General features: G+C 46.2%; 1 protein-coding gene across 1 annotated transcript; it reads left to right on the top strand.

The window, feature by feature from the left end:
• The first annotated feature begins 956 nt into the window (after positions 1-956).
• On the top strand, positions 957-14,438 carry LOC140732495 (protein rapunzel-like). Its single transcript, XM_073055260.1, has 2 exons — positions 957-1,016; positions 12,436-14,438. The coding sequence occupies exon 2, from the start codon at positions 12,469-12,471 to the stop codon at positions 13,645-13,647; it is 1,179 nt and encodes a 392-aa protein (XP_072911361.1). The 5' UTR covers positions 957-1,016; positions 12,436-12,468; the 3' UTR covers positions 13,648-14,438.
• The last annotated feature ends 915 nt before the right edge of the window (positions 14,439-15,353 follow it).

Genomic DNA, 15,353 nt, shown 5'->3' with positions numbered 1-15,353 from the left:
CTCGCCAATGCATTCTGATTTTGTGAGGTATCCTTGTACTGAGTCATGTCCTGTGAAGGAATAAAGCGTGTTAATACTGTGGAGAATGTTGACACTCTTACAATAAAGTAAATTATAGACAATAGGTGCAGGAGTAGGCCATTCGGTCCTTTGAGCCAGTATGGCCATTCAATGTGATCATGGCTGATCATCCACAATCAGTACCCCGTTCCTGCCTTCTCTCCATATCCCTTGACCCTGCTATCTTTAAGAGCTCTATCTAACTCTTTCTTGAAAGCATCCAGAGAATTGGCCTCCACTGCCTTCTGAGGCAGAGCATTCCATAGATCCACAACTCTCTGGGTGAAGAAGTTTTTCCTGAACTCCATTCTAAATGGCCTACCCCTTATTTTTAAACTGTGGCCTCTGGTTCTGGACTCCGCCAACATGGGGAACATTTTTCCTGCCTCTAGTGTGTCCAATCCCTTAATAATCTTATATGTTTCAATCAGATCCCCTCTCATCCTTCTAAATTCCAGTGTATACAAGCCCAGTCACTCCAATCTTTCAACATGTGACAGTCCTGCCATCCCGAGAATTAACCTCGTGAACCTATGCTGCACTCCCTCAATAGCTAGAATGTCTTTCCTCAAATTTGGAGTCCAAAACTGAACACAATACTCCACATCACACAATTATGCTTGTGTTGGCTAATTACATAGGAATCTGATAACCCCTTCAAATAATCGGAGCTTGTTGTAACGCATTTCATCAATTTCATCAAACAACGAAATCATCAATAAATTTCGGATTTATTTCCTGGAATTTTCTGGAGGTAGGAGTAATCGTTGGTGTGCTCCAGGCCTGAGTACTTCGAAAGGGGTGGCACTTAGACTTGTCAGTCAAGCTCCTCCTACACGTGTCCGTGTATATATAAAAACCCTCACTCTGCCACTTGAGCTACAGGTGGTAGGTCTCGTAAGATCCACTTCGGTGTCTGGCCAAAAGACAGAACCTCGAATCGCCTCCTGCTACAGGTTGTATATTATTCCCAAACTGCGTTCGTGTGCTGTGTGACCTCAGGCCGACGTGGTAAAATGGGCTTTGGATGCATGGGGTGAGGGAGGGGGCGGGATGCATGGTGCGGAGGGCTAGGAAGTGGAGCTCTCTGCTCAGCTTCGCTTCACACCCTACCCCGGGATACACTTCCCGCTCGGACCAGCCGTTATGCAGAGTGTCCCCGCACAAACGGCGGGACCTCTTCCTCTGCAGCGTTCAGGGTCAACCTGGCATCCCTGCCTCTCGCCTCTCATCTCCATCTCCTCGTTCTTTACTGCCCGCAGGTAGTGGATTTTTCATTTAATCCGCCCACATCCATTCTAAATCATCACCCTCTGAACTCATAGTGCTGTTTCAGAAGCGGAGGGTGAGTTGTAAGTGGAAGAGGAGGGCAGATGAGTGGAAAGGGCACCGTTAAGGTAAGGGCGTGCCTGTTTCAGGAGCGACGGCTGACAGCGGGTGTTTGAAAAGTAGACTTTTAACTCGCAGTTTCCGGCAGCGAAGCAAAAAATGGGTAAGAGTGGGAAATCTGTAATCTACCCTTAGTTCAGGCAGTCATGTTCCTCACCTGCACGATGTGACATATTTAGGAGACATCCAGTGTCCAAGTGGCTAAATCTGCGGAAAGCTGCAGCTCCTGGTTATTCGTGTAAAGCGACAGGAATTGGAGATAATCCGATAATAACACGCGAGATAATCCGCAATGCCGAGAGCATCGACAGTAAGAGTGTTAGACAGTTTACCACATCTGAGGGTAAAACCGTAGAGACCTGCTGACAACCAGGAGAGGTGAAATGAGTAGGTAGACAGTTCTTTAGGGAAAAAGATGGTGTTCTTGTAGTGAAAATGGTTATCAGGATTTGCATAGGAATCTTGATTATTTACGTAAATTGACAGGAATGGCAATTGAATTTTTATTCAGATAAAATCAATGAGAGGCATTGACTGTGTGGATAGTCAGGGGCTTTTTCCCAGAGCTGAAATGGTTGCCACAAGAGGAAACATGTTTAAGGTGCTGGGGAGTAGGTGCAGGTGAGATGTCAGGGGTAGATTTTTTACTCGGAGAGTGATGAGTGCGTGGAATGAGCTGCCGGCAACGGCGGTGGAGGTGGATACGATAGGGTCTTTAAAGAGAATTTTGGATAGGTACATGGAGTTTAGCAAAATAGAGGGCAATGGGCAACCCTAGTAATTTCTAAGGTAGGGACATATTCGGCACAACTTTGTGGGCCGAAAGGCCTGTATTGTGCTGTAGTTTTTCTCTGTTTCTAAATACAAGGTGTTACATTTTCAGAAATTGAGGGAAGTATTTTCCCAATGAGTGGTAATGCTGGGGGAAGTGTTGAAGATCCTCTGTGGTCGTTCTCTACAACAACAGGATACCTCTTTGGATTGTTGGGGATGAAATTTCATACTCTGCTAAAGTAATTACCCCAATGATACCCGATAGAATCAAGCCCCAGTGCCAGCAGAAACTGAAACATAGCTGAGCTGAATCTGTGTTTAAGGAGCTGGCATAAGGGCCAGGAATTCCTGTTCTTGAATAATTGAGATCTCTGCTGGAGCAGAGGGCACCTTTACTTGAAGAGGAATCAATACATTGGGAGTGAGTTATTTTGGCAAAATTTGCAACCATATCAAATAAATTGGCAGCAGTGCTGCACTGAGCAGTGGAGAAACAAATGGGAAATCAGAGGCACATTGTGCAGTCTGTGAGAGCAAGTTTAGTAGACAGAATAGTCAGCAGCTGCTTCACCATTTTCTTTCCCTTTTCCCACTGACCCACCAGAACCCTATCACCCTCTTTCTTTCCCAAACCTGTCTCTGCAATCTGCCCTCCAGCTCCCCTCTCTCCCCCCTCCATTTATACCATGTTCCACCATTCTGTCCTAACCGATTCTATGATCTTCAGCCCATTGTTGCTTCCACCTGTCACCATTCAGCTTCTCACCATTCAGTCTCAGCCCATCCTGTCGGCCTATCATCCACCAATCTTCTCTGGTAGATCTTGGTCCTTCCCTGCAGCTTTTTATACTTGCTATCTGAACACTAACATTCCAACCAGGTAAATGGTTTAAACCAAAACATTGACCATCCATTCCTTCTGTAGATAGTGCCTGTTCCTTTGAGTTATTCCAGTGCCCTGCTCCAGATTTTCAACATCTGCAGTCTCTCGTGTGTTAAGCTGGAGAATTAATTCATGACAATGATCAGGTATATACGAGAGGCTTTGACAAGGCTGATGCCTACATAGAACAGCAAAGCACAGGAACAGGATATTTGGCACACAATATTGTGTTGAACCAGCTGAAAAGCAAATCAAAAATGCCCAAATACTAACCCCTCCTACCTACACAATGCCTATATCCCTCTATCTTCCTTACATCCTTGTGCCTATCCAAACATCTCTGAAAGCCTCCAATGTATTTACCACTGTTACCATACAAGGAAGCACATTCCAGGCATCCACCACTCCAAGTAAAACACTTATCCCTCATTCCCCTTTTAACCTATCTCCTCTCATTTTCAGCACATTCCACCTCATTTTAGACATTTCAACCCTGGAAAATAGATATTCCCTGTCTACTCCGTCTATGCCTCTCAGATCTTCCAATAGCTTTTCCTCTCCAGTGTAAATAAGCCTTATTTATTCAGTCTTTCATGAGAGCACCTGTCCTTTAAACTGGACAACATACTCGTAAACCTCTTCTGCACCCTCTCCGAAGCCTCAACTTCCTTCCTATAGTGAGATGACCAGAATTGTCTTCAGGGATCGCTCCCTATGGAACTCCCTTGTCCACTTGTCCCTCTTCACTGATCTCCCTCCTTGTACTTTTCCTTAAAAGCGACAGAAGTGCCACACATGCCCCTACACTGTCTTCCTCAATACCATTCCAGGCCCCAAACAGTCCTTCCAGGTGAGGTGACACTTCACTTGCGAATCTGTTGGGGTCAGATCATCTACTATATTCAGTGCTCACACTGTGGCCTCCTGTGTATCAGTGAGACCTGACATAAATTGGGAGACTGCTTCACCACAGTGGGACCTCCTGATGATCTTGTCCTTTACAGTGTACTGTCTCCCTGCATTTGCCTTACCAAGGTGCAACAGCTCTCATTTTATGTGGGTTAAAAGTGGATCACTGGCCTCTTTCCAGGAAAGTTGGGACCCGTACAGAAGAGGTGGTCTGCACCTTTACAGGAAGGGGATTAATAACTTCATGGGAAATTTTGCTAGTGCTGCACAGTAGGGTTTAACCTAGAGTTGCAGGATGATGGTAACTAGAGTGCCAGAAAGGATGGTGGAGAGATTACAGAGACATACGTTGTCAAGACCCCAGATAAAGTCAGGAAACAAAACGATAAGCATGGTGTGACCAATATCCAGAGCTGCATATATTTCAATGCACAAGGTATTGTGGGAAAGGCAGACGAGTCTGGGGCATTGATCAACACATGAAGCCATTACTGAGTCTTGGTTGTCGGAGGAACAAGACTTGCAGCTCAGTATTCCAAGGCTCCATTGTTTTAGACACGACCTACAGGAGGGGTGGTGTGATGAGTCAAGGAAACAGTGTTCAGTCAGCACAGACTGGAGAACTTGTCTAGTGAGGGGTAATGGGTGGAACAGAGTAATATGAAAAGCCTGACCATGTTCATGGGGTGTTAGGGTCCGGTCCGGAGCCCGCCTTCCGGGTCTTGCTCTGGTCCGTGGACTCCGGACTCAGGGCCTTGCAGCCAGCACTCCTGTCACCCGGAGCCATTGGATCATCTTGGTTTAAGGAGGTACACCTGTCGCCTATTAGGGGGCATGTGTTTGTAAGGGGCTCGGGGACTGAGCCCAGTTGGGGGTTTGTCCTGCTCTGAAGCTGGTTTAACTTGCTCCGCGCCCGGTCCGCCGGCTCTGAATCCTGCTCCGCGCCCGGACCGCCGGCTCTGAATCCTGCTCCGTATCTGTTCTGTCCAGGTTTGTCTTGTTTTCATGCTTCTCTCGTGTGTGCTGGTCCTGCTGTTCTGCTGTATTTGCCTTGCCGTGCTGTCACACTGTCCTGCTTGCTTCTCCCTATTTACTGGTGTATCCTGGTTGTCCTGCTGCTCACCCTGGACCCAGCTCCCTTCTGTTCCCTTGCCTCTGCTGGGTAAGCCAGGTTGTTGCTGTTACCCCTCAGGTGGTTCTGTCCCTTCCTGGCCCTTGCCTCTGTCGGGTAAGCCAGGCTGTTGCCATTACCGCCCTGGCTGTCCCTTCCTGTCCCTCACCTCTGATGGGTTGTGCCCCACACCTGTCCAGGTGTCTGTGCCTTGCCCAGGCCTCCGTGTTTCCGCCTGGGAGGCAACCCTGCCCGGGATCTATGCGGCCCACCCTGAGGACTCTGACCCTTTTCACCCCTTGCTCCCTACGGGTTGTGCCTGCACCTGCCCAGGTGTTCCGTGTCTTGCCTGGGCCTCCGCGTTCCTGCCTGGGAGGCGGCCCTGCCCAAGAGTTATGCGCCCGCCTCAGGGGGATCCTCCTGCCCCGCCTGAACTCTGGGATCCTCCTGCCCCGCCTGACCTCTGGGATCCAGCCCTGCCTGCATTACCCCCTTGCATGCCATGGCATCCCCATCCTGTCCTACCCCTAGTACTTCAGTGCCTGCGTCCTGCACTTGGGTCCATTCTGTGTCCGCTCCTAACATGGGGCTATATTACGGAGCACACAACAGTCCAAGAGATTTAGAAGAACAAATTTGTAGAGAGATTGCAGACTGTTGCAAGAAACAAGATGTTGCTATTGGTGATTTTAACTTTCCACATATTGACTTGGTCTTGGACTCTTATACTGTAAAAGGACCAGTTGGGATAGTTATTCAAATGTGTTTAGGAATGTTTCCTTAATCAGTACTATACTTGGAAGTCCCAACAAGAGAGTGTGTGATCCCCATGTCTGCTACAAACCTGTGGACTTTCACAGCTACCTAGACAACACCTCATCCCACTCTACTACTTGTAAAAATGCCATCTCCTTTTCTCAATTCCTCTGTCTCCACTACAAGTGCTCTCAGGATGAGGCTTTTCATTCTAGAATGAAGGAGACGTTCTTTTTCAAAGAAAGGGGCTTCCTTTCCTCCACCACCAATGCTGCCCTCAACCACATCTCTTTCATTTTACGCACATCTGCTCTTACCCCATCCTCTGCCATCCTTCCAGAAATAGGATTCCACTTGTCCTCACCTATCACCCACAAGCCTCTGTGTCCAGCACATAATTCTCTGACATTTCTGCCACCTCCAATGGGATCCCACCACCAAGCACATCTTTCCCTTCACCCCCCCACCACTTTCTGCTTTCCACAGGGATTGCTCCCTATGCAACTCCCTTGTCCATTTGTCCCTTCCCACTGATCTCCCTCCTAGCACTTATCCTTGCAAATGAACAAGTGCTGTACCTGCCCTGACACCTCCTCCCTTTTCCAGATGAGGTGACACTTCACCTGTGAGTCTGGTGGGGTCATTTGCTATGTTCGATACTTCCAATGTGGCCTCCTGTATATCGGTGACACTCAATTTAGATTGGTAGACTGCTTCACTGAGCATCTGTGCTCTGTCCGCCAGAACAAGTGAGTTCTCCAAGTGGCTACCCATTTTAATTTCACTTCCCATTCCCATTCTGATATGTCCATCCACGGCCTCCTGCACTGTTGTGATGAACAGGTTGGAGGAACAACACCTTGTATTCCTTTTGGCATGAACATCAATTTCTCAAACTTCCACTCATGACTGCAACACCCCCTCCTTCTCCATTTCCCATCCCCTTTTCCCTCTCTCACCTTATCACATTACCCACCCATCACCTCCCTCTACTGCCTCTTCTCTCCCCGCCCCCCCACCTTCTTTCTTTTTTCCATGGCCTTCTGGCTTTTTCACCAATCAACTTCCCAGCTCTTTACTCCAGGTATCACCTATCACCTTGTGTTTCTCTCTCTGTCCTCTCTCCACCTTTTAAATCTACTCCTTTTTTTTCTCCAGTCCTGCTAAAAAAGTCTCGGCCCGAAACTTTACCTGTACTCTTTTCTACAGATGCTGCCTGGCCTGCTGAGTTCCTCCAGTATTTTGTGTATGTTGTGTGATACTTGATCTGCTATTGGGCAATGAATGAGAGCAGCTGAAAGAGGTTTGTGTAGGTGAACACTCTGTATCGAGTGATGACCATGTCATTGGTTTCAAAGTAAATATGCAAAATGATAGGTCTGGTCCATGGGCTGAGATTCTAAATTGCAGAATGGTCAATTTTCACCCTATCAGAAAGGATCTGGCAAGTGTGAATTACAGGGTTTTTTTTTTACTGGCAAAGGTGTACTTGGTAAGTGGGAGGCCTTCAAAAGAGAATTTTTTGAGAATAGAAGGCTTTTATGTGCCTGTCAGACTAAAAGGTAAAAATAATGGATGCAGGGAAGCTTGGTTTTGAAGAAATATAGAGACCCTGGTTAAGAAAGTGTATTGCAAGTGTAAGCAGGTAGGAACAAATGAGCCTCTTGTGGAGAAAAAAATGCAAGAGACCATTAAAGAATGAAATGAGGAGAATTAAACTAATTTGGCAGGGGGATGGGAACCGGAGTGATAGGGCTGAGGAAAGGGAAAACAGGAATAAATCAAAGATAGTGTGCAAAAGAGATGAAAGAAAGGACAGGCAGGAGATGAGGCATAATCACAGCCAGTGGTATGAGTTACCGGGCAACAGAGGCATGGTGCAGTTAAAATAGAAAGCAACAAATATTGGACTGAAAGTGTTGTATTTCAATGCACACAGCATAAGAAATAAAATGGATGATCTTGAAATTCAGCTATAGATTGTTAAGTATGACATTGTGGCCATCTCTGAAACTTGGCTAAAGGATGGCTGCCATTGGGAGTTGAATGTCCAAGGATATACGGTGTATCGGAAAGATGGGCTAGTAGGCAGAGGGGTTGGTGTGGCCCTGTGTATAAGAAATAATATTAAAACATTGGGAAGGGATATAGGATTGGAAAGTGTAGAGTGTCTATGGGTTGATTTAAGAAATAGCAAGGGTAAAAGGACTCTAATGAGTTGTATACAGGCCTCCAAATAGAAGCCAGGATGTGGATTACAAGTTTCAGCAGGAGATAGAAATGGCGTGTCAGAAGGGCAATGTCATGATAATCATTGGGGGTTTTAACATGAAAGCGGATTGGGAAAACCAGGCCAGTACTGGACCTCAAAAGAGAAGTTGTAGAATGTCTATGGGATGGCTTTTTAGAACAGCTTGTTGTTAATCCCACTAGGGGTTCAGCTGTGCTGGATTGGGTGTTGTGCAATGATCCGGAGGTGATCAGAGAGCTTAAGGTTAAGGAACCCTTAGGGTACAGTGATCACAATATGATCGAGTTCACTTTGAAATCTGAGAAGGAGAAACTAAATTCCAATGTGTTGGTATTTCAGTGGAATAAAGGAAATTACAATGGCATGAGAGGAGAACTGGCCAAGACTGACTGCAAAGAGACATTTGCAGGAAGGACCGCAGAGCAGCAATGGCTGGAGTTTCTGCAAAAAATGAGGGATGTGCAAAACAGATATATTTCAAATAAGAAAAAAATTTTGAATGGAAGAAGGACACTACAGTGGCTGACAAGTGGTCACAGCCACAGTAAAAGCAAAGGGGAGGGCATACAAGGGAGCCAAACATAGGCGGAAGATAGAGGATTGGGAAGCATTTAAAAACTTGCAAAAGGAAACTGAGAAGGCCATTAGGAAAGAAACAATGAATTATGAAAGGATACATACACGACGCTGGAAGAACTCAGCAGGTCAGGCAGCATCCGTGAGAAAAGAGTAGCCAACCTTTCGGGCCGAGACTCTTCATCAGGAATGGGGGGGAAGAGAGGGCCGAAGCCCAGTAATAGAGATAGGGGAGGGGGAAGGGCTAGAGGCACCAGGTGGAGAACCAATCAAAGGAAGGATAAAGGGGGGAGGGGATAAGCATGAAAGAACTGTAGAGATAAAGGAGCAGAAAGTTGAAAGGGGAGAGAGGCAGAGAGGGACCTAGGATAGGGGGAGGGAATTACCGGAAATTGGAGAATTCGATGTTCATACCACCAGGCTGGAGGCTATCCAGACAGTATATGAGGTGTTGCTCCTCCAACCTGAGTTTGGCCTCATCATGGCAGTAGAGGAGGCCATGTATAGACCTATCTAGATGGGAATAGGAGGCAGAGTTGAAGTGGGTGGCAACCGGGAGGTCCTGTCTATTGTGACGGACGGAGTTCAGGAGCATGAGGTAGATCTCACAGAAACATTCCAAATTATAAAGGCCTGAACAAATTAGATATGGCAAACAGATTAGACCAGCTACCTTGAAAAGGAAAGAAGCGACATTAGAGGGAAGAATTAAACTGTTCAGTAGATGTACTGAGAGAAGTCACCCTCTAGCACCATCTTTAGCACCTCCATCACTTCAACTCTGAGATACCACGACAAAATGATAAAGTCAAGTATGTGAAGAGACATCTGAAGTGATGTATTTCACTTGGAAGTAGCCATGGAGGTTGTTTGCAACATCCATTGTCAAAATCCAGCATGGCAGGTTGATCTGGACGGTTAGGTTGCATGGGATTCAGGAGGATCTAGTGAGGTGAATTCAGAATTGCCTTGATCATAGGAAGCAGAGGCTGATGGTTGAAAGGTGAAGCACAGTTTGGAGGCCAATGACTAGTGGGTTTCTCCAGGAGTCAGAGTTGGGTCTTTTAGAACCATAGAACATTACAGCACAGAAACATTACAGCCTTTTGGCCCTTCTTGGCTGTGCCAAACCAATTTCTGTCTAGTCCCACTGACCTGCACGTGGGCCATATCCCTCCAAACCCCTCTCATCCATGTACCTGTCCAAGTTTTTCTTAAATGTCAAAAGTAAGCCTGCGTTCACCACTTCATCTGACAGCTCATTCCACACTCCCACCACTCTCTGTGTGAAGAAGCCCCCCCCCCAATGTTCCCTTTAAACTTTTCCCCCTTCACCCTTAACCCATGACCTCTGGTTTTTTCTCCCCTGGCCTCAGTGGAAAAAGCCTGCTTGCATTCACTGTATCTATACCCATCATAATTTTACACACCTCTATCAAATCACCCCTCATTCTCCTATGCTCCAGGGAATAAAGTCCTAACCTATCCAACCTTTCTCTGTAACTCAGTTTCTCAAGTCCCGGCAACATCCTTGTAAACCTTCTCTGCACTTTTTCAACCTTATTAATATCCTTCCTGTCATTTGGTGACCAAAACTGCACACAATACTCCAAATTCGGTCTCACCAATGTCTTGTACAACCTCACCATTACATTCCAACTCTTATACTCAATACTTTGATTTATAAAAGCCAGTGTACCAAAAGCTCTCTTTACGACCCGATCCACCTGTGACACCACTTTTAGGAAATTATGTATCTGTACTCCCAGATCCCTCTGTTCTACTGCACTCCTCAGTGTCCTACCATTTACCTTGTATGTTCTACCTTGGTTTGTCCTTCCAAAGTGCAATACCTCACACTTGTCTGCATTAAACTCCATCTGCCATTTTTCAGCCCATTTCTCCAACTGGTCCAAATCCCTCTGCAAGCTTTGAAAACCTTCCTCACTGTCCACTACACCTCCAATCTTTGTATCATCAGCAAATTTGTTGATCCAATTTACCACATTATCATCCAGATCATTGATATAGATGACAAATAACAATGGACCCAGCACTGATCCCTGTGGCACACCACTAGTCACAGGCCTCCACTCAGAGCAGCAATCCTCCACTACCACTCTCTGGCTTCTTCCATTGAGCCAATGTCTAATCCAATTTACTACCTCTCCATGTATACCTAGCGACTGAATCTTCCTAACTAACCTCCCATGCGGGACCTTGTCAAAGGCCTTACTAAAGTCCATGTACACAACATCCACTGTCTTCCCTTCATCCACTTTCCTGGTAACTTCCTCGAAAAACTCTAATAGATTGGTTAAACATGACCTACCACGCACAAAGGCATGCTGACTTTTTCTAATAAGTTCCTGTCTATCCAAATACTTGTAGATCCTATCTCTTAGTATTCCTTCCAATAATTTACCTACTACCGATGTCAAATTTACCGGCCTATAATTTCCTGGCTTACTTTTTGAGCCTTTTTTTTAAACAACAGAACTACATGAGCTATCCTCCAATCCTCTGGCACCTGACCCATGGATATAGACATTTTAAATATTTCTGCCAGGGCTCCTGCAATTTCAACACTAGTCTCCTTCGAGGTCCGAGGGAATACCCTGTCAGGTCCTGGGGATTTATCTACTCTGATTTGCCTCAAGGCAGCAAGCACCTCCTCCTCCTCTTTAATCTGTACAAGTTCCATGACCTCCCTACTTGTTTGCCTTGTTTCCATAGACTCCATTCCAGTTTCCTTAGTAAATACAGATGCAAAAAACTCATTTAAGATCTCTCCCATTTCTTTTGGCTCCATACATAGCCGACCACTCTGATCTTCAAGAGGACCAATTTTATCCCTTACTATCCTTTTGCTCTTAACATACCTGTAGAAGCTCTTAGGATTATCCTTCACCCTGACTGCCAAAGCAACCTCATGTCTTTTAGCTTTTATTAATTATTTGTGTAAACAATTTGCACGTGAAGGTACAATCAGTAAGTTTGCTGTTAATATTACATTCAGGACTCTTGCTGATGATGAAGCAGAATGCAGTGAATTATGAAGAAATCTTGAACACAAGAGATTCTTCAGAGGCTGATAATCCCAAGTAACAATTTCTGCACTGGGTGCATGCTATGTTGAACAAAATTTCCTGTCTGCAAATGATCAACAACCTGTATCCTCTTTATGCTACAATCGTATCTGAGACATGGACAACATTACGCTGAAACAGAACATGCATTTGAAGTACTTGTAGCATTTGGGCAAAGCACAAGCAAATTGCGTAGCATGATGGCCACTTTTATTAGGATATGGCTGTTGAGCCAATGGGTCATTCCTGTGCTGTAGGTCTCAGACTCTCTCAGGACCTCCAGTTTAGCAGGCAGATAGCCAGTGTAAAGAGATGAAGATATTGTGGTGGTGAGGAAGTGGCTGGTATGTGAAAGGCAGAATCAAGAAGAGAAATGGAACCAGGTGGGAGGAAGTGAAAGCTGGTGGTGGGGGCAGTGGTTGGTGCCTGACATGTAGATGCAGACAGGGAAGGGGAGATGGAGCCAATATGGCAATGGGGCATTCATTGTTATGAATTGTGAATGCCATGGACACTTTCTCCTAGCAGTCTGTGTTTGAAAGATTACTGCAGTTATATTCACTCAGATGCTGAAAATCTCCCCTGCTATCACCATCCACTCCAAACCATTTCAGTAAAACCCTTGTTTTATGTTTAGGCCTCCCAGAAGGGTGACGGTGGTGGTGGTGCCATGTCTTCCGAAGATGCCCTGGAAATGGCGAAAGCTACTGCTGAGGTTGCTGCTGCAGCAGCCCTGGTTGTTCAAACTATGGATGTCCTGCAATCTGCAGAGAAGTGGGCAGCCGGTCTTGGGGTACTGGGCCCTGTTATTGGGGTGGCATCACTCATTGTTAAACTAGCCTTGGGCAATCAGGACAGCCCAGAGATGGCCTTCATGAAGGAGGAGTTTCAGGCTGTCAGGCAACATTTGGATATGATCACAGAGCAGGTTTCGGAAGTCCTTCGGGAAATCGAGAGAAGCACCGTCAACAATCAGTACTTCCCCATTGAGGAAAACATCAAGAGTCAGTTTAGGAAATATATCGATATCCTAGATGCAAAGGAAGAGTACCGGGAAAAGGAGAAGGAAGAGTTTCTCAAACACTTTGACTCGACCAAAGGAGACCAGAACCTCTACACTCTCTATGACGGAGTAATGGGTGCATCTGCCATCTTTGGCAAATCCATCCTGGACACCGCCATGAATTTTGATCAGAGGAACCGGCGCCTGATGGAGAGTCTCTGCGCCCGACTGAATGATCTCTTCTGTATCGGCCTGATCGCCGTGTTGGGACACGCTGGCATCACCGGGAATGACGCAAAGACACTGGAGGACGAATGGAATGAGAAATTGGAGAAGATGAAGAATAGGATGCAAGAGATGGTAGATCGGTGCATCAATGAGTTTGCAGAGCAGGCAGAGATAGAGATCAAGAATCTGGTAAAGAAGAGGGGTAAGAAATACCATGTGGACTGCACCACTTACTTACTGGATCACCTGAAGAAGAAATATAATTGGGTCTGGTGGGCAGTGCGGGTTTATGACCCCCTCGCTGGGTCTGATGCCCATTATGTTCTGGGTCGGAACCACTTTACGATCTTTGGCGTCAGTAATATGAATGTTGTAATCTCCTACAGCACCAACCCTAAGCCAATTGACAGCACCCACATCGTGAATTTGATGAAAGGGAAAGACGGATGGAATGATGCAAAAGCTGTGGCAGAGCATATCTTCAAGAATCTTGGCTCTGAGCATCTTGTCCACACAGTGAAACGCTTCAGTGCTCTGTGGGAAATCAACACTTTAGGCCCTAGATACTACTTTTTTAAAACCTATGGTGGGGTCACCCTGTGTGTCCACACACCGTAAGACCCTGTGTGCCTGAAAATTCCATATAATCCCTGCTGTGCCTGGACATGCCATAGAATCGCTCACTGTCACAATCACGTAATATAAACACGCTTTCTGCAAAACCGTGGTATCTCCAGCAGCCTCCATACCTCTCCTCATTCTGCCCTGGGTCCTGACAGACATACTCATGACATCCCTGCTTCTGCTTCCAGAGACACTTCACCTCTGCACTGTCGCCAGCACTGTGAAACCCCGAGTTACTGGGCCTGACACGACCCACACCGTGTAATGAATGCACCCCTTCGTCAACGTGAAAGGCTCCCCCATCAGTCCTTGTCTTCTCAACAGGGTACCGAGCCCTTCCGGTCGCCGAGTCTCCATTTCCATTAACACCTCCACCCTCACTGTCTAGTGAGGAGGGGGAAATAGATCCAAACCTCTCTAGATCTGACCACGCAGTGGGGGAAGGGGCAGTTCAGAGCAGTCTGAGTAAACTGCGACGGGGTGATGGAAACAGAATGGTTGGTTCTGTCAGTTCATGGTACAGTCTATTCCCCATAATAATTCACCACCTTCCACCAAACAGATTTTCAAAGCCCCCATCCTGAGAATATGCTGGGGTTAAAGCTGTGCTGCGAGAGGAAGACTAACAGCAGATAAACCAGAACACCAGGCTGTAAGTCTGTCTGTCCGGGGACCATTGTTCCCCAATCAAGGGCAGCTTGAGATGATGCAACTGTTTTATTTTCTTGTAATGATTGCTTGGGACTCTGGAAATAAAGCTGATTGTTAGCTTGCTTGAGAATATGCTGAATAAATGCAAATGAAAGGCACAAAGTCTGGTGATCGTCACTCACACTGCATTTAGTTTACATTGAACAATACAACACATCAACGAGCACTTTGGCCCATGATGTCGTGCAAACCCTCTAAATTAGTAATTAAATACACAGCCAGGATATTCCCTTATATATTTCATCCCTGGTGGGAAAAAGGACACTGGTGCTCTGTTCTATCTACATGTCCCAATTTCATACAGATGGTTCAAGTCTCCTCTCAGCCGCTACTGCTCCAGACAAATAACATGTTTCATAGAAACATAGAAAACCTACAACACAATACAAGTCCTTCAGCCCACAATGCTGAGCCGAACATGTACTTATTTTAGAAATTACCTAGGGTTACCCATAGCCCTCTATTTTTCTAAGCTACATGTTCATATCCAGGAGTGTCTTAATAGACTCTATTGTATCTGCCTATACCACTGTAGCAGGCTGCCCACTCCATGCACTGACCACTCTGAGTAAAGAACTTACTCCTGACATCTCCTCTGTACCTACTCCCCAGCACCTTAAACCTGTGCCCTCGTGTGGCAACCATTTCAGCCCTGGGAAAAAGCCTCTGACTATCCACATGATCAATGCCTCTCATCATCTTATACAACTCAATCAGGTCACCTCTCATTCTCTGTCGCTCCAAGGAGAAAAGGCTGAGTTCACTCAACCTACTCTGATAAGGCATGCTCCCCGATCCAGGCAACATCCATGTAAATCTCCTCAGCACCCTTTCAATGGCTTCCACATCCTTTCTGTAGTGAGGCGACCAGAACTGAGCACAGTACTTCAAGTGGGGTCTAATCAGTGTCCTATAAAAGCTGCAACATTACCTCTCGGCTCCTAAATTCAATTCCACGATTAATGAAGCCCAATACACCATAGGCCTTC

The sequence above is a fragment of the Hemitrygon akajei genome, chromosome 8, assembly GCF_048418815.1.
Source record: "Hemitrygon akajei chromosome 8, sHemAka1.3, whole genome shotgun sequence".
NCBI classification, from domain to species: domain Eukaryota; kingdom Metazoa; phylum Chordata; class Chondrichthyes; order Myliobatiformes; family Dasyatidae; genus Hemitrygon; species Hemitrygon akajei.
The sequence above is the reverse complement of the archived record's forward strand: the minus strand, read 5'-3'. Positions and strand labels throughout refer to the sequence as shown.